We start from the raw sequence: 23520 nt of genomic DNA on the forward strand, positions 1-23520 counted from the left end.
GAGGTCCACGGCCCTGGGGGGAACAAAGGGTTAACTTAAGGAGATCACATCCATCATCCAGGTGCAGCCAGCTCTGGGGTGGAGCAGGTGGGCATGACTGCAATTAGCACTGCACAGGAAAGATGGAGATGCACCCAGCTCTGGGGTGCAGCACTGGGGAACGGCTCCATAGAACACTGCTTTGTGAACACAGAGATATATGCAGCTGTTCCACTCCAGAGCTGCCTACAACATTGTATAGACAGCATGGGGTTGTGCCCAGCTCTGGGGTGGGACAGCTGGTGGAGACCCCATAGAACACAGCCCCAGGGGCACAGGGCTATGCCCAGCTCTGGGGTGGGGTCCTTACCGCAGGCACCGGCGCAGCACCTCCCGCTGGCCCCGCAGAACCTGCAGCAGTGGGTCAGCCTCAAACTCAGCGCCGTCCGAGTCTGGGGAGGCAAGACATGACAGACAGACAGACAGACAGACATCAGGGACTGTGTGTCATGCTCCCTGCACTGCATCTGCCCCAGGGTGATTCTCCTCCTTTGCAGGCATGCCCAGACCCTCTCCCACCCCCTTAGGAACTGCCACGGCCCCTCCCCTGGACACTGTGCATCATGCCCCCTGTACTGCACTTACCCCAGGGGGGATTCTCCTCAGCAGACATGCCCAGCTGCTCCCTGCACCCACTCTGGAACCCACCCAGGCCCTCCCCTGCCCCCAACAGCTGCCCTGTGCTGTGTGTCCTGTCCCCCATACTGAACCAACCCCAGGGGGACACTCCTGTTCCACTCCAGACATGCCCAGCACCTCCTCCCTGCCCTCTCAGGGATCACCTGGCCTGTCCCCACACCCCCTTTCTTCCTTGGGAACTGCCCCCTCACACCGTATCTACCCACCTACCTTCCGCCTCCTGCAGGAGCCGGGCTGCCAGCCCCAGCAGCTGAGTGTGGGAGGCTGGCTCCTGACCTGGGGGGAACGACTCCTGCCCCAGGGGGGCCACAGACTGTTCCTCTTGCCCCAGGGGGCCTACAGGCTCCTCTTGCCCCACGGGGGGTGACAGCAGCCGCTCAGCGATCACCTGCAGGGGAAGATAGGGAGTTAACTGCCCCCCAGTCTGCGCTTCTGCCCATCCCTCAACACCCGGCCCCCATACCTGCCCCAGGGCCCCACGCACAGCCTGGGGGGGGTGCTCCAGGCCACCCCTGCCCCCACATCGTGGCCTGGCCTGGCTCCTGGGCTGGGGGTCCTGCTGCCAGGCATCATGGGATGTGGTCTCTTGGGCTGGTCCTCCTGGCCATGAAGCAGCCTGGGAGCTGGGTCTCCCAGGCCCCAGAGAATTGTGGGAAAGGCCAGCGGGCAGTGACTGGCTGGGCCCCAGAGCATCATGGGAGTTGGGTCTCTGTGCCGCTCCATCTGGCCCCAAAGCATCATGGGACGGTGTCAGCCGTGTCCACCTGCTAGGTCCTGGAGCACCATGGGAGTTGGGTCTCTGTGCCGCTCCATCTGGCCCCAAAGCATCATGGGACGGTGTCAGCCGTGTCCACCTGCTAGGTCCTGGAGCACCATGGGAGTTGGGTCTCTGTGCCGCTCCATCTGGCCCCAAAGCATCATGGGACGGTGTCAGCCGTGTCCACCTGCTAGGTCCTGGAGCATCATGGGAACTGGGTCTCTGTGCTGTTGCACTGGACCCCATAGCATCATGGGAGCTGGGTACCTGCACAGTTCTATCAGGTCCTGAAGCATCATGGGAAATCATCATGAGAGTCCCCCTGCTAGGCCCTGGAGCATCATGGGAGCTCTCCCCATCTGCCCCAGACATCCAGGAGGGGGTAGGGGCAGGTGCCGGTGCCAGCTGTATGGGGGCATGGTCTGCTGGAGGGCAGACCCCACCACCCCCAGCAGACCCCACCCCTTGCTGGGGGGCCTGGGGACCACTGTCTCTGCTGCTCCATGCTGCCCTAAGGCCTAGCCATTCCGAGTCACCCTGCAGGGGCAGATGGGTAAAGGGGGGGGTGTAAGAGCGGCGGGGTGGTGTTATGGTGGTGGGCAGAGACCCCAGAGCCCCATAAAACCATCTACAGCCAAGATGTAGCCAGCTCTGGGGTGGATCAGCTAGGGAAGAGCTGTGTGTAACACTGCTGGGGGGATGGGTCACATAGAGCTGAGATGCAGTCAGCTCTGGGGTGGAACAGCTGCACATAACACTACTCACACCTCTCTCTCACCCAGTGGGAGATGCAGCTGACTTGGGGACGGGAAAGAACTACATGACAGCTGCATACAGTGGTTCCAGTGGGAGATGTGACCAGCTCTGGGGTGAAAACAGCTGGTGAATGGATACAAATAATGCTGCCTGGATGGGGATCACATAGAGCTAAGATCCAGCCAGCTCTGGGGTGGAACACCTGGAGACTGGCTGCATGTAACGCTGCTGTGGGGGCGTTCACATAAGAGGATATGCAGCCAGCTTTGGCGTGGAACAGCTGCACATAACACTACGCATGTCTACCTCATTCAGTGGGAGATGCAGCTGGCTCTGGGGGAAACAGCTGGACAATGGCTACATATAACACTACACCAATCTACTTCACCCAATGGGAGATTCAACTGGCTCTGGGGTGAGGCAGCCTGAAAACGCCCTCAAAGACTACCACAACCCAGCCCCCCCACCACCACCAGGCTCCTACCCTGCATGGGGGGACACCCAGAGTCCTCCAAGCCCCCGAGGTACCCTCACTTGCCACCTCCATCTTCCGGCGCAGGCGCCACTGGAACAAGATGTCATCTTCAGGCCGCAGGGAAGAGAACTGTAGGATGCAGGAGGCCGGCAAAGACCCTGAGGGGGGCAACAGGAGGCGTGATGGATATAAAGCAGCACCAGAGAGGCAGGGGGTAATGATGTGGGTCCTAGAGCATCATGGGAAAGATTCGTTGGGCCTGTGCCCTTTCCAGAAGCCTCTGATGCTCTAGAAAACTCCTCCTAGAGGCTGAGATGCGACCAGCTCTGGGGTGGGCCTGCTCCAGCCACATAGAACAGTTGCATGAGAAAGGCCTGCTAGAGGCCAAGATGCAGCCAGCTCTGGGAAGGTGCAGGCACCCATGGGGAGAGAAGGAATGAAACTTAGTACATCGCAGGGGCGTTTCTTTCTCCTGCCTCATTAGCATGCAAATGAAGCATATTTGGGGGCCTGGAAGATAACAGAATCCCTCCAGGGAGACGTTACTGGCTCGAGGCACTCACCGAAAGTGAGAGGACCAGCTCTACTAGCTCCAAATTCTGGGGCCACCTCATTTCCTGGCTCCCTGCGTAAAAAACCTGCAGCTAATTAAAGACAATAGAGGAACAAATGAGAACTACTAAGTCCCCAGGCTTGGTGACCCACTTAATGAATATTCATTGTGACCTTGTCTACAAGCCAGGGAAAGGAGACAGCCGCTAACAAACCCTAATGAAGTTAGGGTTTATTTGCTAAGGATGGCTACTGCATTCGAGGGCTGGTAGTTTCATAAGTAAGTCAGGCTTGGAAATGCTGGGCAGCTTGTTCTAATGAAATCAGGAATTAAACTAATAATTACTGTATTATAATCGATATAATAACTATAATATTATAAAAGCCTTTGCCTGTCTGTCTGTCTGTCCGTAACGCATTATTCTACTCTGACTGGTTGTCTGAAACAACCAGAGTGCTCCAACAGCATTCCCGACAGGAGGCGGTGGCACTGCGCCACCACAATGGCAGGAACAGAGCGAAGACGCAGCAGCCTGCTCCCTGCAGATAGCGGCAACAGAGCAGCCTTACACGGGGCCAGAAGCAGAGCAGTGGCAACACAGGGCATTGGGTGGCAGCGCTCCATCCTCACCACTCCCTGTCCCCATCATTCTTGACAGGCAATTGGCTAGTAATGATAATAATAATGATAATTATAATGATATTATAATTGAATTGGATGTCAATCTCAACACACGAATTATAATCATAAATGCAGCGATTATATAGTAAGGATTTTTTAAGGGGGTTACAAACAGGGGTTAATGGGGATCACTGAACAGTACAACACTTGGGAATATTTAATGAGAATTAGTTAACAATATAACACTTGGGGATGTGTAATGAAGATTATCTAGCAAGTCTAATAATCTTGAAGATTATTCAACAGATGTAATAAATCACAATAAATTATTAAATGAGGGTTATCTAACAGGTATAGCAACTGTAGAGATTATCTAACGAGCAATATTTAAATGGCGGTTACCTAATGAGATTCATACAAGTAGAATAAGCACAAGAATTATTCTATAGGTATAATAACTGCATATGTTATTAAAAGAGAAAGAATTATCTAATTGCCTAAACAAGAATAACTGGGAATTATTGAATTAATTAAATAACAAGCCTAATATTCATGGGGATTATTTAATAAGAATTATCTAACAGGGATAACTAAAGCAATTATTTACTGATAATCGTCTAACAAATATAACATTCATAGGGATTATTTAAATGAGAATCTTTTAACAGGGACAATAAATTATATGAGTTATTTAATGATAATTATCTAATGAACAGAACAATTTTAGGGATTATTAAATGATAATTATTTAAAAAGGGATAAAAATTGCAGGGATAGCTACAATAATTAGTTAATCATATTTAAGTATAACAATTGTAAGGAGTATTGAATTAGGATTATTTGGCATGGAAGATAACTATGGGGATTATTTAACATAGATTATTTAATGAGTATTATTTAATCACAACTATTATTTAACAAGAAAGGTCTAACAGAGATGACAATTGCAGAAATTATTTAAAGAGGACTATTTAACAAAACAATAACAACTAAGATTATTTAATGAGTTAACAATTGTTGGGGTTATTTAACAAGAATTATCTAATGGGAAAACAACTGCAGAAATTATTTAATGAAATAATAATTGTGGGGATTATTTCATGAGTATTACCAAACAGAACAACAACAACGGATTATTTACATGGATTAACAAATATGGATAACAATTGTGGATATTATTTAACAAGGATTATCTAACAGGATAACAATCACAGGGATTATATATCAAGGTAACAATTACAGGGGTTATTTAATGAGGATTATCAAATATGGATAACAACTGCAGAGATTATGGGGATAATAATGGTGACTATATGATGAGGATTATCTAATAGGGAAAACAACTACAAGAATTATTTAATAAGGAGCATTTAACACTAGAATAAGCACCAATTATTTAACAAGTATTATCTAATGGGTAGGACCACCCTGGGTATTGTTTAACAAGGGTTAACGCATAACAGTCACTGGGATTATTTAATAAAGATTAAACAACAGAATTATTACTGTGGGGATTATTCAATAAGGATTATCTAATAGCACACAGGTTATTTCACAAGAATTATCTAATAAATAAAATAGTGAGAATTATTAAAAACCCTCGTTAAATGTGGTCATAATCATGGGAATTATATAATGGGTCTAACCATCACAGGGTGTATTTAGCAAGAGTTAATTGATAGAGTAATAAGAATGGAGATTATTTAGTGTGGGTTATTTAATGGGCTAATAATCATGGGTGTTATAATATAATGAGTCTAAAAATTGAAGGGATTATTTAATGAGTGTTAGTTGACAAGAATAATTGTGCAGGTTATTTAGCAAAGGTCATTTAACAGGATAATCATCATTAAATCCATTATATAATCACATAAATTATTCAACAAGTTTTATAAGGGAATCATTGAAGTAATTATTTAACAATGATTACTTATTGAAGATATTCATTGCCCCTTAAATAGAAAGTGGTGTCATTTTATAAATCAAGAATCAAGGAAGATCCAAAATAAACTCTGCCTTAAACAGCAAAATTACCAGATGTATCTGTTTACCACTGCCCAAACCAAGTGATTGAAAACTAGGGACATATCTTAAACGAGAAGCCCGATAATTAGGGACACGTCTTAAATGCGGAGCCGATTCCAAACCATCCAACTGCAAAAGAGACTCTGAGTTCTCTCCTCCAACAAGTAGTGCATCTTATTTTTGGGGGTATGATATGCTAGGAATTACAGTAGCAGTCTTAAAGGGGCCCTGGGATGGATGGAGTTAAGTGCTGCCCCCCCCCATGGGCCCCAACTGGGAAAGCCCCATCCCCACCAATGACCTGTGCAGTGTTATAGGTGGCCATTCCCCAGCCACACCACCCGAGACCTGGGTGCATTTGGTTGCCTGTCCCAGTGCCTACCTGTGTCAGGCTCCAAGGCCAGGGGGCTGCTGGTGGGGTGGGGGGTGATCCCCTCAGAGCTGCCAAGGGAGGAGGCGCTGTGGGGACAGGGGGCAGGTTAGAGTGGAGGGGGGCAATTGTGAGGGGGCTGGGAGGGACTGGTGGGGAGGGCAGGGGGTTTGGAGGGCCTGAGAAATACTGGGGAGAAGGGACTAGGAGACACAGGGTGGAGGGGGCAGGGGATTTGGAGGGACTCAGAGATACTGAGGAAGGAGGATTGGGAAGGGCTGGGAGAGACTGAGTAGGGTAGGGAGATACTGGGGAGAAAGGACAGGGAAGGACAGAAGACACTGGGTGGAGGAGGCAGGGGGTTTGGACAGACTCGGAGATACTGGGGAGGACTGGGAGACACTGGGGACAAGGGACTGGGAAGGGCTGGAAGGAACCGAGACACTGGATGCGAGGCAGGGAGATACTGGGAAGAGACTGGGAAGGACTGGGGGAATCTGAGTGGGGGACCAGAAAGGTCTGTGAAACACTGGGCAGGAGGAACTGGGAAAGACCAGGAGGAAATGGGTGGGGAAAGGCACAGGGGGGTTGGAGAATGGACTGGGAGACACTGGGTGGGGGGACAGAAACAACTGGAAGATACTGGGCAGAGGTACTGAGAAAGACTTGGAGACACTGGGTGGGCAGGGGAGGAGGAATAGGTAGAAGCTGGGAAGACGGGCAAGAATTAGGGAACAGCGTGCAGGGGAGACTAAGACGACTGGGAGACACAGAGCAGGGGGCGTGCATTACCTGCGCAGCAGCAGCTGGGCTGCCCTCTCCTGCAGGCTCCAGGTCTCAGGGTCGTCTGAGCCCTGCTGGAGGACAGGGAGCACGGCTAGGGAGCACGGCTGGGCCCCACCTCCTGGCTAGTGCCCCAAAAGCCCAGGACTTGTCCCCACCCCCTAACACCAGCCTAAAATGCAGCCAGCTCTGGGGTGTAGCAGCTGGGGAACAGCAGCATATAACAGCAGGCAGGGCAGGCTTGCCCCCCCCCGCAGGTCTCAGGGATGGGGGGCTGTCCAGGGCACACAGGAGTTGGCAGCAAGGCCCACCGGTTCCCCCCACCCTCCATGGGACAATGGACTGACCGGGGAGTCCGGTGGGGGGGCATCCAGGGCCTGGGAGGCCCGTCTGGGTTCTGTGCAGCCTGTAGGGAGACAGCATAGGTGGGGAGGGCTACCAGAGTATGACTGCCCCCACTACTAAGCAAAGCAAGGTTGGGGGGGGGGGAGGGAGTTTCCCTCATCCCTTCCGATCAGCATCCTGCACAAGAGAACCAGTCGTTCGGGATCCCACCACCCTCCGCTCCCAGGGCTGGAGAGACCCAGGCGCCGGCCTCCTCTAGCCCACTGCCCCCTGCAGAGATCCCGGGCCCCTCAGGGAGAGAGCAGCCGAAGCTAGCAGTCTGAACCCTGAAACCCCCTGCCTCCAGCTTCACACGCCGCCCCTCGGGGTGGAGCCGAGGCGGGGGCGGCAAGTACCTGGAGGCGCCGCGCCTGCTTCTGGGGAGGGCCCGGGCGAGGGCTGCAGCCACCAGAAGGCGTCGCTGGGGCCCAGGGCGGGCGCCCGGCGCTGGCTGCGGCTGCTCGGCTCCCCCCGGCGGAAGCGCTCCATGTACCTGCGGGGACACAGCCCCGGCATCCGTGCCTGCCCCCACCGCCCTCCCGGGGCAGGGAGAGGCCCCAGCGGGGGAGGGGTCCCAGGTGCCCCCCCCAGAACGCACCTGGCAATGACGGAGTCGCCGCCGCGGGGGCTGTGCGGGGAGCTGCTCTCGGTCGAAGGCCACGACTCGGGGAAGGGGCTGCTGGAGCTGGACGCCGGCGTCCCCCCGGGGGGGGTCGGGGGGCTCTGGGGGGCCGAGCTCAGCACCTGCCAGGGAAGGGGGGGGGGTCAGGGGAGGAGCCAGGCGAACCCCGCCCCCCCGCGCAGATTTCTGAACTCCCCCTTCCTCTCCCTCTCTGCGGGCCCCCCAGTACCGTGCGCTCCTGCTCCGGGCGGGCGAGGCGGGACGGGGAGGGCCGGTAGTGCCCGCGGGGGCGGCGGGACGGGGGGAAAGGGCTGTCCGGGCTGAACAGGGCCAGGCTGCGGGGAGGGGGGTCGGTTGGGGGCGGATGGCTGCCCCCCGCAACTGAATAGAGTCCGGGTGTCCGCCCCCCGGCCCGGCCGCACCTGCGCTCCATGGGGCCGGGCGGGGGCGGGGGCGGGGCCGGCTCCGGCCCGGGGTGAGCGGTCCGGGCCGCGCCGCAAACCGAATCTACCGCCCAACCCGTCTCCTAGCAACGGAAGGCCCCCCCAAGCATCATGGGAAAACCACGCACGCCCACAATACCCCGCGGCCGCCGTGCAAAATGGCCACCGGACACGGGCCGACGACGCCTCCAGGGACGGGGACTACCACTCCCATGGCGCCCCGCGCGGACTTTCAAAATGGCGGCGAAGATGCCCGTGAGGCTCCGCGCGCGGACTCCCATGCTGCCCCGCGGGCCCCAATAATATTCAAAATGGCAGCCGAGGGCAGAGCAGAGCAGCCTAGGACTACATTTCCCATGAGACCTAGTGATCAAGGACTATGGCTGCCGGACTCAGCACCGCTTCAGACTCTATTTCCCATGAAGCCCTGCCCGCTAACCCTGAGGCTTCCATAGTGTACCCAGAGACCTCGGATTCAATATGGCCGCTGCGGGGGGAGCTCACTTTTCCCAGCGCGAGCCCGGATTGCGCGACGCTGATGATTGACAGCTCCGGGACCAAAGGGAGACCGGAACGAGGGGCGGGGCCCACAAGGAGGTGGAGAACTCGGGTGTCCGGGGCTCGCGACCCCCCAGATCCACCTCGCGTCGATCCCGGGCGACCAGGCTCCCGCCTCCCTGCCCCCCAGGATGCTGCCGGTCAAAGTCAAGGTGGAGAAGCCGGGTGGGTGCTGGGCCCTTCAAGGCCTCGGGGGTAGGGGAGGGACTTGGGGGTCTGGCCCCGCCTATGGGAGGAGGGGCCATGGGGCTGGTCCCACCTGTTGGAGTTTGGGGGTTGGCCCCGCCCACCGGGAAGGGGAGGAGCCTGCGGTCTTAGCCCTGCCTACCTAGTGGCAAGGGAGTGGCTGGAGGGCTCCTGGCCCCGCCCTCGGAGGGAGGGGCAGTGCTTGAGGGGGTCCTAGCGCTGCTCACAGGGGCTTGCAGAGGAGCTGGAGAGGCCCTGGCCCCGCCTACAGAAGGTAGGGGAGTGGCTTAGGGTCTTGGCCCCACCTATGGGGGGGGTCGGGGTTCTGGCTGCGCCCCTTAGTCCCGATGCGGAGGTGACAAGTGGGATGCGGGCCTCAGTTGTGAACCCAGTTGTTGGGGTGTCAGTCTTTACTTCCTGTCCCAAACTGCATGAGGGGTGGGGGGAGCCCAGACACCTGGGGTCCCTGGGGGTGGGAGTGGGGCTTTTTAGATCCCAGGTGCCTGGGTTCACTAGGCGAGGGGCACCTGGGACAGGTTTGGGGGGGGTGTACAGCGCCTTGCCCCCATCCAGAAGCAGCTGCATCTCTGCCCCCACCCCCTGCTGTGCAGACCTGGAGACAGCAAACGCGCGGAGCCGCCTGGACGCAGTGCTGCAGGGCCTGCTGGAGCGCAGCGACGGCGAGCGGTGGGTGCGGCCCCGATCCTGGGGGTTGGCGGGGTGGCAGTGGGGATCCTGGCGGGGGGGGGCTGGCCCTTGCCTCACCTGTCTGCTCTGTTCAGGGAGCAGATGGATGAGGATCCCGGGAAGCCACCCAGCGACCCACTTGGCAAGTAAGAACAGGCCCAGAGGGGTGAGGGGGTCCAGGGTCAAGGTGTCGGGGGTGCGCACAGGATGGTCCCACTCCCTTTGACCCCCCCTTCTGTTTTCTCTTTCTAGAGACTCCTCTCCCACAGCTGCTGGGAAGAGGTAGGTGTCTGCACGGCTCCACCCCAGAGATGGCTGCGTCCTGGGGTTTGAGGAGAGCTGGTGGGGAGCATTTTATGCCACCATTCCCCAGCTGCTCCTGCCCAGAATTGCCTGCATCTTGGGCCCCGTAAAGCCTTTCATAATGATGTAAGATGCAGCCGTTCCCCAGCTGTTCCTTTCCAGAGCTGGCTGCGTCTTGGGCCCAAGGAAGTCTTCTCCTGGTGCTGTTATATGCAGCCATTCCCCAACTGCCCCTCCCCAGACCCAACTGCATCTTGGTGCTGGATAAGCCAAGGCAGAGAAGGAACTGGGACTAGCTTCCCAGATTAAGGACAATAAGAAGTCCTTTTTCTAAATACATAGGGGGTAAAAAGAAGGTCCCGGGTAACGTGGAGCCCTTGCAGGACGCTTTGGGAAACTTGGTCGTCACACCAGACGGCAAAGCGAACATGTTTAACGATTTCTTTGCCTCCGTCTTCCTAAGTAGGGACCAGAACAGCCACCTCCCTGCTGGGCCCCCCTCGGGCCCCAGGGGAGACACACCTGGGCCACGGGTTAGCGAGGATTTAGTTAGGGAGCTTCTGGAGGGGTTGGACGTATTCAAGTCAGCTGGCCCGGATGATCTCCACCCTAGAGTTCTAAAGGAACTAGCCGAGGTCATTGCAAGTCCCCTGACACGGCTTTATGAGCACTTGTGGTGCTCTGGTGAGGTATCGGAGGACTGGAAGAGGGCCAACGTGGTCCCCATCTTCAAAAAAGGCAGGAAGGAGGAGCCGGGAAACTATAGGCCGGTTATTCTTACCTCGATCCTAGGCAAGCTGTTCAAGAAAATTATCCTGGCACACATCCAGGAGGGGCCAGCTGGGGAGGTCATGCTTAGGGGCAACCAACACGGGTTCATCAGTGGCAGGTCTCGTCAGACCAACCTGGTGGCCTTTAACGATCAGATCACCAGATCATTAGATGCAGGGGTAGCAGTGGACATCGTCTTCCTGGACTTCCAGAAGGCTTTTAACACTGTCTCTCACCCCATTCTCATTAAGGAACTGGGGGCTGTGGTGTAGACGCCCACACAGTCAAATGGGTCGCCAACTGGCTGGAGGGCCGCACCCAGAGGGTGGTAGTGGATGGGTCCTTCTCAACCTGGACAGACGTGGGCAGTGGGGTCCCGCAGGGCTCCGTCCTCGGGCCCGCGCTGTTCAACATCTTCATCAGTGACTTGGATGAGGGCGTAAAAAGCACCCTGTTCAGATTTGCTGATGACACTAAGATGTTGGGGGACATGGGCACACTAGAGGAGAGAACTCAGACTGTAGCAACAGGCTACAGTCAGACCTAGACAGGTTACAAGGGAGGGCGGACGAGAATAGGATGGGTTTCAACACAGACAAGCCAAGGTGATGCACCTGGGGAGGAACAACTGGCACCATACCTACAGGTTAGGGAACTCCCCTCTTGTCAGCACGGAAGCGGCAAGGGATCTGGGGGTCATCGTTGACTCCAAGATGAACACGTGTCGGCAGTATGGGGGCGCGGTCAGGAAGGCCGACCGCACCTTGTCATGCATCTCGAGCAGGTCCAAGGAGGCGATCCTCCCCCTCTACGCGGCACTGGTCAGGCCGCAGCTGGAGTACTGCGTCCAGTTCTGGGCGCCGCACTTCAAGAGGGATGTGGACAGCATGGAGAGGGTCCAGAGGAGACCACTTGCATGGTCAGGGGGCAGCAGGGCAGGCCCTACGAGGAGAGGCTACGGGCCCTGAACCTGTTCAGCCTCCAAAAGAGAAGGCTGAGTGGGGATCTTGTGGCCTGTTATAAACTAGTCAGGGGGGATCAGCAGGCACTGGGGGAGTCACTGTTTCCCCGAGCACCGCCAGGAGTGACCAGGAATAACGGTCACAAGCTGGCAGAGGGCAGGTTTAGGTTAGACATCAGGAGGCGCGAGTTCACGGTCAGGGCGGCTAGGGCCTGGAACCAGCTTCCAAGAGAAGTGGTGCAGGCTCCTGCCCTGGGGGTGTTTAAGAGGAGGTTAGGTGCACATCTTGCTGGGGTCGTTTGGCCCCAGTACTCTTTGCTGTCATGGCAGGGGGTCGGACTAGATGATCTGCTCAGGTCCCTTCTGACCCTAGAAACTATGAAACTCTCTGGGCAGCGTTCTATGCTGTTCCTCAGCGGTTTCACCACAGAGCTGGCTGCATTTCTGTTCTGTATCGCACCCCTTTGGGGACAGCGGGCTGGGGCAAGCTGTTGTCTATGGGGCAACACCACTCCCAGGGCCTGGATCAGGGGTGGTGGTAGGGGGAGGGGGGTAGAACTTAGTTTTACCCCTCTCTCACCCCTAGGCCCTCAGCTCGGTTCTCCCATCACCGGCGCAAGAAGAGGAAGGAGACAGATGACGGCTTGACGGAAGGCGGCCAGCAGAGACAGAGTGAGTGTCGGGGGGGAGGGGGACAACCCAGGTGTCCGGGCTCCCCCCACTAATACTCTCACCCCCAGGCTTCAGAGCTGGAGAGAACCCAGGTGTTCAGGAGAGGATCCCGATCCTGGAAGGGTGGGGGGCACATCGCTGGCAGGGAGGTGGACCCCGATCTGGGCCTGATCCTTGAGGGGGCACATGGTTGTCTGGGAGGGAGGTAGGGGGGCCCTGATTCAGGCCTCATCCTGCCCCCTCTTGTAGACACGTATGTGATCAAGCTGTTCGATCGGAGTGTGGATCTGGCGCAGTTCCCTGAGGCGGCACCGCTCTACCCTGTCTGCCGTGCCTGGATGCGCAACAGCCCTGGCCTCCGGGACCGCGACCCGGAGCACTCCCCCAGCCCTGGCCCCGGGTCTGGCCTCCCTCCCCTGCCAGAGGACGATGAGGTGAGGCCCCGACAGCTCCCAGCATGCACTGGGCCAAGGGGGGCAGAGGGGTCCTGCTTTAGCCTGACTCCCATCACTCCCAGGATGCTTTGGTATAGGGGTCCGGCCTTGGCCTGACTGCCCCTCCTCCCCCCACCCCAGCCAAGCTAGCATGCTTTGGGGCAGGGGGTTGGGGATCCAGCCATGGCCTGACCATCCTCCCTTGTCCACAGGGGCCGGAGGGGCCACCAGGCCATGGCGCAGACATCTACAAGCTGCCCCCCCCATTCCCCCTGCCCGAGGGTGCCCCTGGCTTGCCCACCCGGTCCCGTGTGCCTTCCCCGCTGGGGCCTGACATCGCTGCCTCCCGACCCGACGCAGTGAGTAGCCTGCCTCCCCCCAAGCTCAAGCACATGCAACCCACCCACAACCAAAGGACCCAGGCATCTGGGGCAAACCCAGGGGTCCTCCCCCACCACCACCACAACCCAAAACACAGTATCCCAGACAGACAGAGAACCCAGGCGTCCAAGACAGACCCACAGAGGAGAACCCGTGTGTGGAAGACAGCCCCAGACACCTGGGCTGCAGGGTGGGAGCCCAGAGACCCTGGTCCCTTTAAGCTGTCCCACATACGCACACGCGGGACCCAGGCATCTGGGCCACATAGATGTAGCATGGTAGGGGGCAAACAGAGACCCCTCACCTAGCTATGGGAGGGGGGCACCTCATTGGGATCACCACTGGGGGGGTGAGAGGCTCCTCCTTACCCCAGGGACTGGCTCCCCCCTGGGACCCCCTTCTCCTTGCCACCCTGCATAACTGCCCCCCTCCACAGCCCCCCGACCCAGTGCTGAGCACCTCGGCCCTCATCTACAAGAACATGGAGCGATGGAAGAAGATCCGGCAGAGGTTGGTGTGAGTGGGGGGGGGAAGATGCTTGGGTTCTCTGGGAGGGGAGGTGGGGCTGGGGGGTGAGAGCAGGGGCCTTGGGAGCCTGAACACCTGGGTTCTCTGGGTGGGGAGGGTACTGGGGGTCCTGTCCCCCCCCTTTCATCCCCCTTGTCCTACCCCAGGTGGAAGGAGGCTTCTCACCGCAACCAGCTGCGCTACGCTGAAAGCATGAAGATTCTCAAGGAGATGTACGAGCGGCAGTGACAGCCTCGGCTCCACCCCCTCTGGACAGGCCACGCCTTTTCACCCAGCCCTACCCCTCTAAATCCCTCCCCTGGGATAACCTTGTCTTTTGTTGTCCTGTATATTTAAATCCCAGTCGTCCACTGCCCTCTCTCTTTAAATCCCTTTTCTGAGGTTAGCCCCACTCCCTTAAGCATCCCCACTGTTCTTTTCCTGTCCTGTCCTTTAAATTTTCTAGGATAAGCTCCGCCCCCTTGGTAAACCCCACCTCCTGTTCCCCCGTCTCTTTAAGTCCTTCCTCTGGGATAAGCGCCCCCCCTTCCCTCCGGTCAGGTCCCTTCCCCAAAGTGGGGGGGCATCCCTGTTGTACTCCACCTGGCCAATAAACTGCCATAACACCTGGGTCTCCTCTGTGAGGGGGGGCAGTGTGTGATGTCACCAGAGGGTGGAGCTTGGGACCTTCCCCTCACACCCCAGCCTACCTGTCACTGGTAGGCTGGGAGGGGGCAGGGCTGGGGTACACTCCCTGCCTAGAAGGAGGGGGAGGCTGGGCCTGCTGCCCACGTGTGTACACACACGCATGTGGGCAGGTGGCAGAATCACACCCAAGCCAGGAACATATGCGCAGCGGTGCTGGGTCTGCCCCCCAGTGAACCCAGGTGGTAGGGACATGCCCTTAGAGGATCCTGGTGTCCAGGATCACCCAATGAAGTACCCAGGTGTCTGGGACACGCAACCTAGGTGCCTAGCACACACAACCCATCACACACACATGCAGTGGACCCAGGGGTCCAGGACCCACCCTGGTGCGTGGACCAGGTGTTTGGGACACAGAGCACAACACATCACACACAGTCCAGGCATCTGGGACACCTGCCTGTGCCACAAAGAACCCAGCATCCGGGATGGGGGGACACGCACACACATAGGATCCACCCACACACACAACCCAGGCAGCCAGGACGCGCTCTTCTCCCCCCAGGGAGCCCATGTGTGCACACCGGCCCCCACCCCCACAGAACCCAGGTGTCCAACCCACACACCCACCACCCAGGCATTCAGGACACACTCCTCTCCCCCCACAGAAATCCCAGGTGTCTGAGACACACCCACACACACCCTCCTACACACAGACCCCAGGTGTCTGGGACGCACAATGTATTCATCCAGGACACACACACACACACACACACACACACGCGCGCGCGCGTCCAGGGGACATAGCCCACCCATAGGACCCAGGTGCCCAGGGCGCGCACACCCCCACAGGACCCAGGCATCCAGGGTGTGCACACGCACACCCACCCATAGGATGCAGGCATCTGGGGCACACATACCCACCCACCCTCAGGACCCAGGCATTCGGGGCACACACAAACACCCATAGGACCCAGGCATTCAGGGTGCACGTGCACACCACCACACACCCCATAGGATGCAGACACACACACACACACACAATCCAGGTGTCTGGGGCACGCGCACACGGGCACACACAAACGCTGGTTTCCAGGCCAAGGCTCTTTATTACCCCCCTTGGGGGGGGTTGGGCCCTCACTTGGGGGCATCAGGTCGGGCAATGGGCACATTGCGCCCCTCGGGAGTGGGGCCGGGGGGATGCATGGGTGCTGTGATGGTCAAGATACCATCGGGGGTCAGCGCCGAGGTCACAGTCGCGCCGTCCACGCCCGTGGGCAGCAGGTAGCGGCGGTGGAACTCCCGCGAGACGTAGCCGTGCTCATCCTGGGGGTAGAGGGCAGAGGTCGTGGGTCAGGTGTGGAGGGGGCAGGGGAATCAAGGGGCATGAGGATCAGGCTGGGTATTAGGGAAGGGGCATAGGCTCAGGCACTGGGGTCAAGGGGCACGGGGTCAGGTTGGGCGGGAGGTCAAGGGGATCAGGGTGGGCACTGGGGAGGGGGCAGGCCTGGGCACTCACGGGTCAAGCATGGGGCAGGGTTCAGGCACTGAGGAGGTGTCAGGAGGCATCGGAGTCGGGGCAGGCACAGGGGGTCACGAGCTCAAAGTTCAGGGCTGGAGGGTGCTAAGTGCTCTCATGGGGGGAACAGGGTGAAAGGTGAAGCCCCTGGGGGGTGGCAGGGGCTTGAGGGGCAGCAGGCAGGACCCTGCACACCCCCAGCCTGGCAATGGGTTCTGGGAGTCAGAGGTCAGGGAATCAGGGCTGCAGACAGGGGAGCTGGTCAAGAGTAGAGTCGGGGTTCATGACATGGGGTCAGAACCGCAGATGTGGAGGATCAGGGTTCATGCGCAGGGTCGGGGTCAAGATATGGGGGCCGGGCATTTGGTTAGGAGTCACTCATATGGAGTCGTCCGGGCAGGCATGGGGTAGGGGGGCAGCGGTCAGCCATGGGCAGGGTCCGGCCCAGGGGCGGGGGGCAGTACCGGGCGCTCCTCGTGCTTGGCGTGCACCTCCACGTAGTCGCCGACCACCTTGACGTTCAGCTCCTCGGGCGCGAAGTGCTGCACGTCCAGCAGCACTGAGAACCGGTCCTTGTCCAGCCGCAGCTGCGGGGGAGAGGACACTGCTGGGGGAAGCCCGCGGCACTGGGGGGAGCGGGGGGCGTAGCCTGGCTTGCTGAACGAGGGCCGTGGCTGGAGCGGGGGCGTGGCCAGGCCCACCCCCGCCCCCTCCCTGGCTCCCTGCCCGCGCCAGGATTGTGACCATAAAAGGCAGGTGCCGCTTCCTGGCCCCGCCCCTCCCCAGGGGGGTCCCCAAGCCGGGGGGCGGGGTCTCCGGGGGGCGGTAGCCGCGGAGCTCAGGAACTCCCGGTACCTCGGAGGAGCCCCTGTCGGGGTCCCTGGGGAGGCTCAGGGAGGATCCTAAGGGGTCCCGGGGGGGCAAGATGATGGGGCCGGGCCGTCCCGCAGCGTCTCGCAGAAGCCGGGGCGACCCGGGGGTCCTGGAGTGGGGGGCAAGGTGATGACGTCCTAGGGGGTCCCGGGTGGGGGGCGGTACTTCGGAGAAGCTGGTGTCGGGGCTGTCGGGATCCCGAGGGGGGCCCCGGGGGTGACAAGGCGATGTCCTAGGGGACTCTCCCAGGGTCGGGACCTCGGAGAAGCCGGTCTTGGGGTCCCGGGGCCGGGGAGCAAGGGGGCGTCCTGGAGGGTCCCGGGGGACACGAGGCGACGTCCTTCGGGGTCCAGCGGGAGGCGGCCCCGGGGTGCTGGGGGCGTCCCGGCACCCCGGACAAGCCGGTGTCGGGGCCGAGGAGATCCTGGCGGGTCCCGGGACAGGGGCCCGCTACCCCGGGGAAGCCGGTGCTGGGGCTGCCGGGCCCGGTACCTCGGAGAAGCCGGTCTCGGGGCCCTCGGAGACGTCGGGGCAGGGCCCGGGCCCGTGGGGGCTCATGGCCCAGGGCGGCCCGGCGGGGGGGCCCGGCAGCCCCTCTCCGAAGCGCTGGTCGAAGAGGCGCGTCGGGAACCAGGGCGCGAGCAGCGGCCGCCGCAGCCAGGGGTGCTGGATCGGCACGTCCATCGCGAGCGGGAGCAGGACGCCGCGGCGGCGCCTTATATGCGGCGCGGCTGGAAGGCGCTAGAAGGGGCGGGGGCCACGGGGCGGGGCCGGGGGGCACCACGGGGGACGCAGGCGTCCCGGACAGACAGGTATAGGGAGCCCAGGCGTCCGGGGCACACCCACGGGGAAGCCAGGAGCCCGGGGGCCAGGGCGCGCACAGAGCACCCCGGGGAGCCCAGGCGCCCGGGCCGCGGAGCCGCGTCGGAGCCGCCGCGGGCGGGCGGCGCACGGGGGAGGCCTGGGGCGGGGCAGCCCCGACGCCTGGGCCCGGGTCAGCCGCAGGGATGAGCCCAGGTCTCCGGCACGTGATCGGGGACCCCCGCCCCCCGCAGCTGGCGCCAGCGCCGGGCACGCGGTGCCACCGGCACAAGCCGTCCGGATGCCTCATCCCGCTATTTGTGGGCACTGACGGAGCCCGGGTGCTGCCAGCGGACCCAGGCAGCCGGCTCCCAGCCCCCACTGCCCGCAGCCCCACCTCTCCGCGCAGGGGATCAGGCTTCCCCCCCCCCCCCCCCCCCACCGCAACCCAGGCGTCCAGGAGCCCGGCCCCGCCCCAGGGAACCCAGCGTCTGCAAGCCTACCCCCACCCCACACGGAGTCTCACCCCCCCAGGCAACCCTGGTGCCCGGGCTCCTGGCCCCGGTCCCAGTTTCACCCCCTTTGGGAGGGGAGGGGTGCGCTGCCTCAGACGCATCCAGCTCTGGGGTGGGGTAGCCTGGGAACAGCCACAGACAACACGGCGGGGGTGGGGGCATCACCTGGGGCTGAGATGCAGCCAATTCTGGCGGCAGGGGTGGACAGCGCAGCATACAACAGCAAGGGAAGGGTCTGGCAGGGACTGCAATGCAGCCAGCTCTGGGGTGGAGCAGCTGAAAACAGCATAAAGGCAGTCCAGATGCGCCCAGTTCGGGTGCGACTAGAAGGAAGAAGGGCTGCATATAACAGCAGGGACAGGGCACTGGGATGCAGCCAGCTCTGGGGTGAGTGCGGCTGCGTAGAACAGCCAGGGAAGGGGCTGCCTGGTGCACACATACGGTCAGCTCTGGGATGGAGCAGCTAGAAGCACCACACAACACATCAAGGAGGCAGTGAGGTCTGCAAAGAACATGGCTGCATATAACACCCCCAGAGGGGCTTCCTGGGGGTGAGATGCGACCAGTTCTGGTGGGGGGCAGCAGGGCAACAGCTGCATAGAACAGGCCATCGCAAGGACAATGGGCCCAGCTTTGGGGCGCAAACTGGGGGAACAGCAGCGGAGAACAGCAGGGGGCAGCTGTAGTGTGCCCAGCTGGGGGGAGGGGTGGCCTGTTGCACTTGGCTGGGGGTGGCAGCACAGCTTGTAATTAGCACCGGGGCCTGTAATTAGTGCCTGGGTTCTCTCCAGCTTGGGAGCCTGGGGAGGGGAAGCAGGGCAGGGCAGGACTGGCACCCAGATGCCTTTGCTAGTGCCCCACTTAGCTGCTTGTGCCTCAGTGTTCCCACCCCCAGCAATGGGTAGAGAAGCTAATGGGTATGGGGGACAGGGGGTGTAAACCCCTCCCCTCAGCAGCCCCTCCGACTTGCTGGAGAGAAACCAGGTGTCCAGGCTCCCAGGCTCCCAGCCCCCTCTCCCAGGTCTGGGGAGGGGCTTCAGGGGGGCTCAGGGGGCACCCAGGGGGATGGTGAAGGACAGGGCGTCCCCCAGCGCGCCCGCTGGGTCTGGAAGACGGTGACCCAGGCAGCCAGCGCCATGGCCCATGCCCTCTCCTAGAGCTGCAGAGAACCCAGACATCTGGGCCCCCATCATGCCCCACACAACCCAAACACCCCCCCAGGTCACTCCCAAAGCCCCATGACCCCTCCTAGTATCCTGCAGACACCCCCACCTACCCCCAGGGGCCCCTCCAAAACAAGAGACCCCACCCCCATGAGCTGGGGGGGTTCCCTTCCCTACATGCACTGCTTGCTCCTGCCTCAGTTTCCCTGCCCCCCCCATACAGCCATGCCAGGCAGGGTGGGGGGTATAACCAGGCTTTATTAAGCAGGATAGGGGGGAGTCTGGGGAGGGGCTTCAGGGGGGCTCAGGGGGCACCCAGGGGGATGGTGAAGGACAGGGCATCCCCCAGCGCCCCCCAGCGCGCCCGCTGTGTCTGGAAGACGGTGACCCAGGCAGCCAGCGCCATGGCCCAGAGTGCCAGCCCCACAGCGGAGCGTCGCACATCTGAGGGGAACAGGGGGAGTTAGAAGGGACCAGACCCCCAGAGACCCCCCCAACCCTCCTCCCAGGATCTCCCCCCAACACAAAGACCCTCCAGCTCCAACCCCAGCCCCACCCCACTTCAGGGATCCCCACAGCTCCACTCCCAGCCCAGGGACCCCCTATAGCCCCCCCAACCCAGAGACCCCCCTACCCACAGCCCCCTGACACAAAAGACACCCAGTCCCCCAAAACCTAGTGAACCCCCAGATTAACCCTCCCAAACCCAGACCCCCCAGCTCCACCCCTCCAGATCCCCAAAACTCAGAGAGACCCCCAAGCTGCACCCCTTAGTGCCCCCCAGCCCAGAGACCTCCCCCAAAACCCAGACCTACCCCCACCCACGCTTTGGACCCAGAGACAACCCCCAAAACCCAGACTCCCCCAGCTCACCCCCTGAGCCACCCCACCCAAATACCTCCGAACCTGGAGACCCCCTCAAGACCCCCAAGTGCCCCACCAAACCCAGAGACTTCCCAGCTCCTCCCCCCAAGGCTCCCCACCCAAAAGACCCCCCCAGGACCCACTAGAGCCCCCATCTCCCCCCATCCCAGAGGCTCCCTCTCAGGCTCCCCCCCACCACTCACAGCTCTTGATCTGCAGCTGCTGGGTGTAGGCAGGAGCCAGGAAGGCCTCCCGGAAGAACCACACCACATTCACCAGCCACAGGAAGGGCAGCAGCGCGAAGCCCCCTGGGGGCACAGGGTGGGGGGTATCAGACCCAAGGCACTACCCAGGGGAGCTCACAGCACTGGGTGCCCCCCACCCAAACAGCCAGGAGCAGCTCCACCCCAGAGCTGGCTGCATCTAGGTAAAGGGGGAAGTCCCCTCTAGGCAGCATTATATGCAACCAGTGGCACCCCAGAGCTGGCTGCATCTAGGTATGGGGGAGCCCTCTCTCGGCAGTGTTATATGCAGCCATTTTACCCCAGAGCTGGCTGCACCTAAGGATGAGACAAGTCCCTGCTAGGCAGTGTTATATGCTGCCAGTCCACCCCAGAGCTGGCTGCATCTAGGTCTTGGAGAAGCCCTCTCTAGGCAGTGTTATAACTGCAGCCAGCTCTAGGGTGGAATAGCTGCATACGGACCAGGGGAGCCCTCTCTAGGCTGTGTTCTATGCAGCCATTCCCTGGCTGCCCCACCCCAGAGCTGTCCACACCCCAAGCCCATGCTCACCCAGGTAGTACTTCCTGCACAGATTCAGCTTCTCCTCATTGGGCACCCGCTCCAGGTTCATCTTGGCACCAACACAGGGGCAACCACACCTGGGGGGGGAGGGGAGCAGGGGTCTAAGAGCCCCCCAGAAGGAGACCCCATGCCCAAAGGGACCCACGACCCCTATTCTGCCCCCAGGCACTGAAAGAACCCTTGAAATCGGGTGTTATATCCTGTCATTCCCCAGCTGTCATACCCCAGAGCTGGCTGCATCTGGGCACTAAAAGCCCTTGCTACGGGGTTTTATATTTCCCATCCCCCAGCTGCTCACCCCAGAGCTGGCTGCATCTCAGCCCCGTGGCAATCACACTGGGTGTTACATGCAGTTGTTCTCTTCTCCACCCCAGAGCTGGCTGTATCTCAGCCCTCCAGGGAACTGTTCCATGCAGGCCATGCCCAGAGCTGGCTACCCCACTCACACCTCCCAGCTATACCCCTTTACTAGTCTCAGTCACCCCCCACTACTGGTCCACTGGTCCCAGCTATAGTGGACCCATTCCTTTCCAGTCCCCTTTTTCCAGCTATATTACTCCCAGCCCCCCACTGGTCACATTCTCCGTTATACTGGTCCCAGTTCCGCCCCCAAATTCCAGGGGCCAAGGGAGATCAGTGTCCCCTATTGCCGCCCAGCACAGAAGGTGACCCACAACCAACCCCCTTCATTCTCGTCGGAGCGCCCACCTGGACGGTAACTCCCCACATTGAACCCCGCTCACCCCGCTTCTTCCTGTTCTAGTCCGCGGACAGCGCATGCGCCAAGCTTCATCTACCGCGGGGACCGCCGGGATTTGTAGTCCCTAGAAAAGTTAATCGGGGCCCCGCCCGCGCTGGGCATGCCGGGCGTCGGAGTCCTCTCCACGCTCGTTCCGGGAGGGGCGATCATCTTACCGCGGGGGATGCCGGGAGCTGTAGTGCACCCTATCCCTTCCCCAGGATGGAGGCATTGGTAGCGGCCATTTTGCGGCAAAGAATGCCGGGAGCTGCAGTCCTCAATCCCATCTGCTGCTGAGACAGGGTGGGGGGAAAATTTGGCGACCATTTTGCCGCCAAGCGTGCTGGGAATTGAAGTCCCCAGCCCCGTTCACTGCCCGGGGGGGGGGAGGGGGGGCGTTGACGGCCACTTCGCCACAGATCATGCTGGGAATTGAAGTCACCAGTCCCAACCTTGGCCTAGGGGGCCCTTGGCGGCCATTTTGCCATCGGGCATGCCGGGAGCTGTAGTTCACCCTGCCCCTCCCCTGCCTGGAGGCGTGCCGGGAATGGGGCCGGGGCTTCTCTGTGCTCCCAGCGTGCCCCGCGGCCGGGCCGCGATGGCGGTTAGGGTAGCGAGCGCCTGCTACCCTGTCTCGTTTGGGGATGGCAGCTCGGACGCCTGGTTCCCGCTCCCCCGCGCGGCACTGCGGGGGGAAGCTCGCAGCTCCCCCCCGCACCCTTCCCCCAGTAGTAGCCGTCCTGACCCCCCCCGCCCCCAATATCTTCCAGGTGCAGCCAGCTCTGGGGGAGTGTAACGACCCGGCCTCCCCGTCCCGCCCCTGGCCCGTCTGGGGGCCCTGTGGGATCGCGGGGACCCCCTTGACCCTATCCGATCTCAGCGACCCCCACAGCAGACAGCCCCTGATACTTCGAGGGGGTCCTGTAGGGCCCTGGGGACCCCCCTGGCATCCACAACCCCCCTTCCTCTTCTCCTCCTCCCACCCCCAGCCCCCACCATCGGGGTCCTCTGGCCTGGCCCCTTCCCCATCAGAGGCCACCAGGACAAGGTAGGATGCATATGCCCCACCCCCGGTCCAGGGCCCCTTCCCCAGCTCGGTGTTACCCTCTCATTGCCCCCCCCACGTACTCTTCTATCTCTGTCCCCATATGCACGCACACCTTTCCTCCTTCCTTCCTTCACTGCTTCCCCACCCACTTCCTTCCACCAGTCCATCCTCAGTCACTCTCTCCTGTCCATCCGCCCCCCTGCGCTCTTCCAGCCCCCACTCCTCTGTCCATCTGCCCCCACGCACTCTTCTGCTCCTCCGTCCATCCCCATCTGCTCTTCTCCTACTTTCTGCATCCGTGTGCTTTTCCATTCGGTACGTCCCCCTTCTTCCATCCATCCCCTCTTCTACCTCTCCATTCAACTCTTCTGTCCATCCGTCCTTATATGTTCTGCCATCACCATGCTCTTCCCTCCATCCACCAGTTCTGTCCATCTACTCTCCTATCCATCCCCATACATGCTTCCATCTATCTCCACCTACTTTTCTATCCATCCCCATCTGCTGCTCTTTCCATCTATCCCTCTACCCCTTCTGTCCATCCTTTGTACACTCTTGCATCCATTCCCTCTTCTATCTGTTCATCCCTATATATTCTTTCATCCATCCATCCATCAGGTAA

General features: G+C 59.9%; 4 protein-coding genes across 17 annotated transcripts; 1 reads left to right on the forward strand and 3 right to left on the reverse strand.

Moving 5' to 3' along the window:
- Window positions 1–19: 19 nt before the first annotated feature.
- On the reverse strand, window positions 20–8679 carry PROSER3 (proline and serine rich 3). 7 transcript variants are annotated; one of them, XM_090052408.1, is made up of 12 exons: window positions 8254–8679; window positions 8001–8146; window positions 7759–7895; window positions 7366–7424; window positions 7028–7092; window positions 6248–6324; window positions 3230–3310; window positions 2676–2824; window positions 1142–1972; window positions 889–1066; window positions 350–431; window positions 20–176 (listed from the first exon to the last, which is right to left on the reverse strand). In XM_090052408.1, exons 1-12 carry the CDS (start codon window positions 8455–8457, stop codon window positions 104–106), a joined length of 2082 nt encoding a protein of 693 aa, XP_089908534.1. In that variant the 5' UTR covers window positions 8458–8679; the 3' UTR covers window positions 20–103. The 7 variants fall into 7 exon arrangements, with proteins under 7 accessions (XP_089908534.1, XP_089908535.1, XP_089908539.1 ...); XM_090052409.1 differs by lacking the exons at window positions 20–176; window positions 350–431; window positions 889–1066 and having other exon boundaries at window positions 1372–1581; window positions 1703–1972; XM_090052413.1 differs by lacking the exons at window positions 20–176; window positions 350–431; window positions 889–1066 and having other exon boundaries at window positions 1392–1581; window positions 1703–1722; window positions 2733–2824.
- Window positions 8680–8831: 152 nt separating this feature from the next.
- LIN37 (lin-37 DREAM MuvB core complex component) lies at window positions 8832–14557 on the forward strand. 7 transcript variants are annotated; one of them, XM_090052531.1, is made up of 9 exons: window positions 8832–9190; window positions 9748–9898; window positions 10001–10044; window positions 10151–10180; window positions 12520–12605; window positions 12855–13039; window positions 13252–13398; window positions 13857–13930; window positions 14095–14557. In XM_090052531.1, exons 1-9 carry the CDS (start codon window positions 8847–8849, stop codon window positions 14174–14176), a joined length of 1143 nt encoding a protein of 380 aa, XP_089908657.1. In that variant the 5' UTR covers window positions 8832–8846; the 3' UTR covers window positions 14177–14557. The 7 variants fall into 7 exon arrangements, with proteins under 7 accessions (XP_089908657.1, XP_089908658.1, XP_089908659.1 ...); XM_090052532.1 differs by having other exon boundaries at window positions 9785–9898; window positions 9994–10044; XM_090052533.1 differs by having other exon boundaries at window positions 9823–9898.
- Window positions 14558–15661: 1104 nt separating this feature from the next.
- Window positions 15662–17693, reverse strand: HSPB6 (heat shock protein family B (small) member 6). Its single transcript, XM_090052610.1, has 3 exons — window positions 17457–17693; window positions 16556–16678; window positions 15662–15898 (listed from the first exon to the last, which is right to left on the reverse strand). The coding sequence occupies exons 1-3, from the start codon at window positions 17646–17648 to the stop codon at window positions 15710–15712; spliced, it is 504 nt and encodes a 167-aa protein (XP_089908736.1). The 5' UTR covers window positions 17649–17693; the 3' UTR covers window positions 15662–15709.
- A 1988-nt stretch (window positions 17694–19681) lies between these two features.
- PSENEN (presenilin enhancer, gamma-secretase subunit) lies at window positions 19682–22003 on the reverse strand. 2 transcript variants are annotated; one of them, XM_090052623.1, is made up of 4 exons: window positions 21855–22003; window positions 21100–21188; window positions 20511–20615; window positions 19682–19887 (listed from the first exon to the last, which is right to left on the reverse strand). In XM_090052623.1, the coding sequence occupies exons 1-4, from the start codon at window positions 21902–21904 to the stop codon at window positions 19748–19750; spliced, it is 384 nt and encodes a 127-aa protein (XP_089908749.1). In that variant the 5' UTR covers window positions 21905–22003; the 3' UTR covers window positions 19682–19747. The 2 variants fall into 2 exon arrangements, with proteins under 2 accessions (XP_089908749.1, XP_089908748.1); XM_090052622.1 differs by having other exon boundaries at window positions 21820–21893.
- Between the last annotated feature and the right edge of the window lie 1517 nt (window positions 22004–23520).

This window comes from Crocodylus siamensis, chromosome 6, assembly GCF_052110815.1.
Source record: "Crocodylus siamensis isolate JL-2025a chromosome 6, ASM5211081v1, whole genome shotgun sequence".
Lineage (NCBI taxonomy): Eukaryota > Metazoa > Chordata > Crocodylia > Crocodylidae > Crocodylus > Crocodylus siamensis.

Bases quoted from the DNA above. Each gene is read 5' to 3' on its own strand.
- PROSER3 (XM_090052408.1), bottom strand. From the start codon at position 8,457: ATGGAGCGCAGGTGCGGCCGGGCCGGGGGGCGGACACCCGGACTCTAT. The intron at 7,896-8,000 runs GTGCGTTCTGGG...GTGTCCCCGCAG, and splicing joins GGCGACTCCGTCATTGCCAG to GTACATGGAGCGCTTCCGCC. The intron at 1,067-1,141 runs GTATGGGGGCCG...CTTCCCCTGCAG, and splicing joins TGCGTGGGGCCCTGGGGCAG to GTGATCGCTGAGCGGCTGCT.
- PSENEN (XM_090052622.1), bottom strand. From the start codon at position 21,890: ATGCGCTGTCCGCGGACTAGAACAGGAAGAAGCGGGGTGAGCGGGGTT. The intron at 21,189-21,819 runs GTGGGCGCTCCG...CTCCCCCCCCAG, and splicing joins TGTGGGGAGTTACCGTCCAG to GTGTGGTTGCCCCTGTGTTG. The intron at 19,888-20,510 runs GTGAGTGGTGGG...TGTTCCCCTCAG, and splicing joins GCAGCTGCAGATCAAGAGCT to ATGTGCGACGCTCCGCTGTG.
- HSPB6 (XM_090052610.1), bottom strand. From the start codon at position 17,648: ATGGACGTGCCGATCCAGCACCCCTGGCTGCGGCGGCCGCTGCTCGCG. The intron at 16,679-17,456 runs GTACCGGGCCCG...TCTCCCCCGCAG, and splicing joins CCGAGACCGGCTTCTCCGAG to CTGCGGCTGGACAAGGACCG. The intron at 15,899-16,555 runs GTACTGCCCCCC...CTCTACCCCCAG, and splicing joins CCAAGCACGAGGAGCGCCCG to GATGAGCACGGCTACGTCTC.
- LIN37 (XM_090052531.1), top strand. From the start codon at position 8,847: ATGGCTGCCGGACTCAGCACCGCTTCAGACTCTATTTCCCATGAAGCC. The intron at 10,045-10,150 runs GTAAGAACAGGC...TTCTCTTTCTAG, and splicing joins CCCAGCGACCCACTTGGCAA to AGACTCCTCTCCCACAGCTG. The intron at 13,040-13,251 runs GTGAGGCCCCGA...CCTTGTCCACAG, and splicing joins CCCTGCCAGAGGACGATGAG to GGGCCGGAGGGGCCACCAGG.